Source organism: Plasmodium vivax, genomic scaffold, assembly GCF_000002415.2.
Source record: "Plasmodium vivax scf_3634 genomic scaffold, whole genome shotgun sequence".
Lineage (NCBI taxonomy): Eukaryota > Apicomplexa > Aconoidasida > Haemosporida > Plasmodiidae > Plasmodium > Plasmodium vivax.
Genome location: NW_001852564.1, coordinates 1 through 896, shown reverse-complemented (window position 1 = coordinate 896; position 896 = coordinate 1). Strand labels below are relative to the sequence as shown.

Genomic DNA, 896 nt, shown 5'->3' with positions numbered 1-896 from the left:
TTTATCACAGTTATTTTCCTTCTTAGCAAGGTAAAATAAAATACATATATYTGAAATTATAATWATCATTATTGTTATTATAWCAATTCATCTTAATTAAAATGTTTTYCTATAATGTAGTATACTTCTTTTGGACTACTATTTGGCAATAAAAAAAAGGAAAGACATCACAAAAAWTTGCAGGAAATACGATTAAAWCSTACCCATTTGGAAAAAACTAGTAACATCATAGAACACGATAATTTAGAAGATACCAAGSATGACATKYATKATAAATATATAATGTACAGAMGAGGAAAACRTATATRTWCTCCAAAAAAAAAAAGAAATCTAAAGAAAACCATTATAGATATACACTTGGAAGTATTAGATGAATGTCAGAAAGATCAATGGGAATTGAACAAAGGGGATTTTCAAGAAATAATCCTAGATGAGTTTATGAAAGACGCAAATATAGTATGTAGTCATTTATCAAACAATGATCCCATAATAACRAATATGTGCAATARTGAAGAAATAGSAAAARAAAARACTCTCTGGGTAAASTGGATAGAAAGAAATAAARGTACTTTGGARGARTGCAAAAATGAAATTTGGTTTAATATGTTAAARAGTGAATGGAAACAAGAACAGYATRWATATTTACAAAAAATMGAAGAATCAGAGCAGAGCCAATTAAATGAAAAGAAAAATATCCCATTAATAGAAATGCARAAAGATATTTGGAGACAGTGGGTGGCRAAGCAGCATAAACTTATGGAAATGTACAGTGAAAAAGAWTGGTTTATGYATTTGTTGAAATGTGTAGAAGAAGAACCAAACGAATTAGAAACGGAAAACTCTAATGAAAATGTTTCATTGACAAATTTGGAAGAATTAGAGAAGCAAAAATTATA

General features: G+C 27.0%; 1 protein-coding gene across 1 annotated transcript; it reads left to right on the top strand.

Moving 5' to 3' along the window:
• PVX_128260 (Pvstp1, truncated, putative) lies at nucleotides 1-896 on the top strand (the record flags this gene model as incomplete). The annotated part of the gene is made up of 2 exons (XM_001612288.1): nucleotides 1-30; nucleotides 121-896. Coding segments are annotated over 2 exons (806 nt in total), but the record flags the coding sequence as incomplete, so codon positions are not given.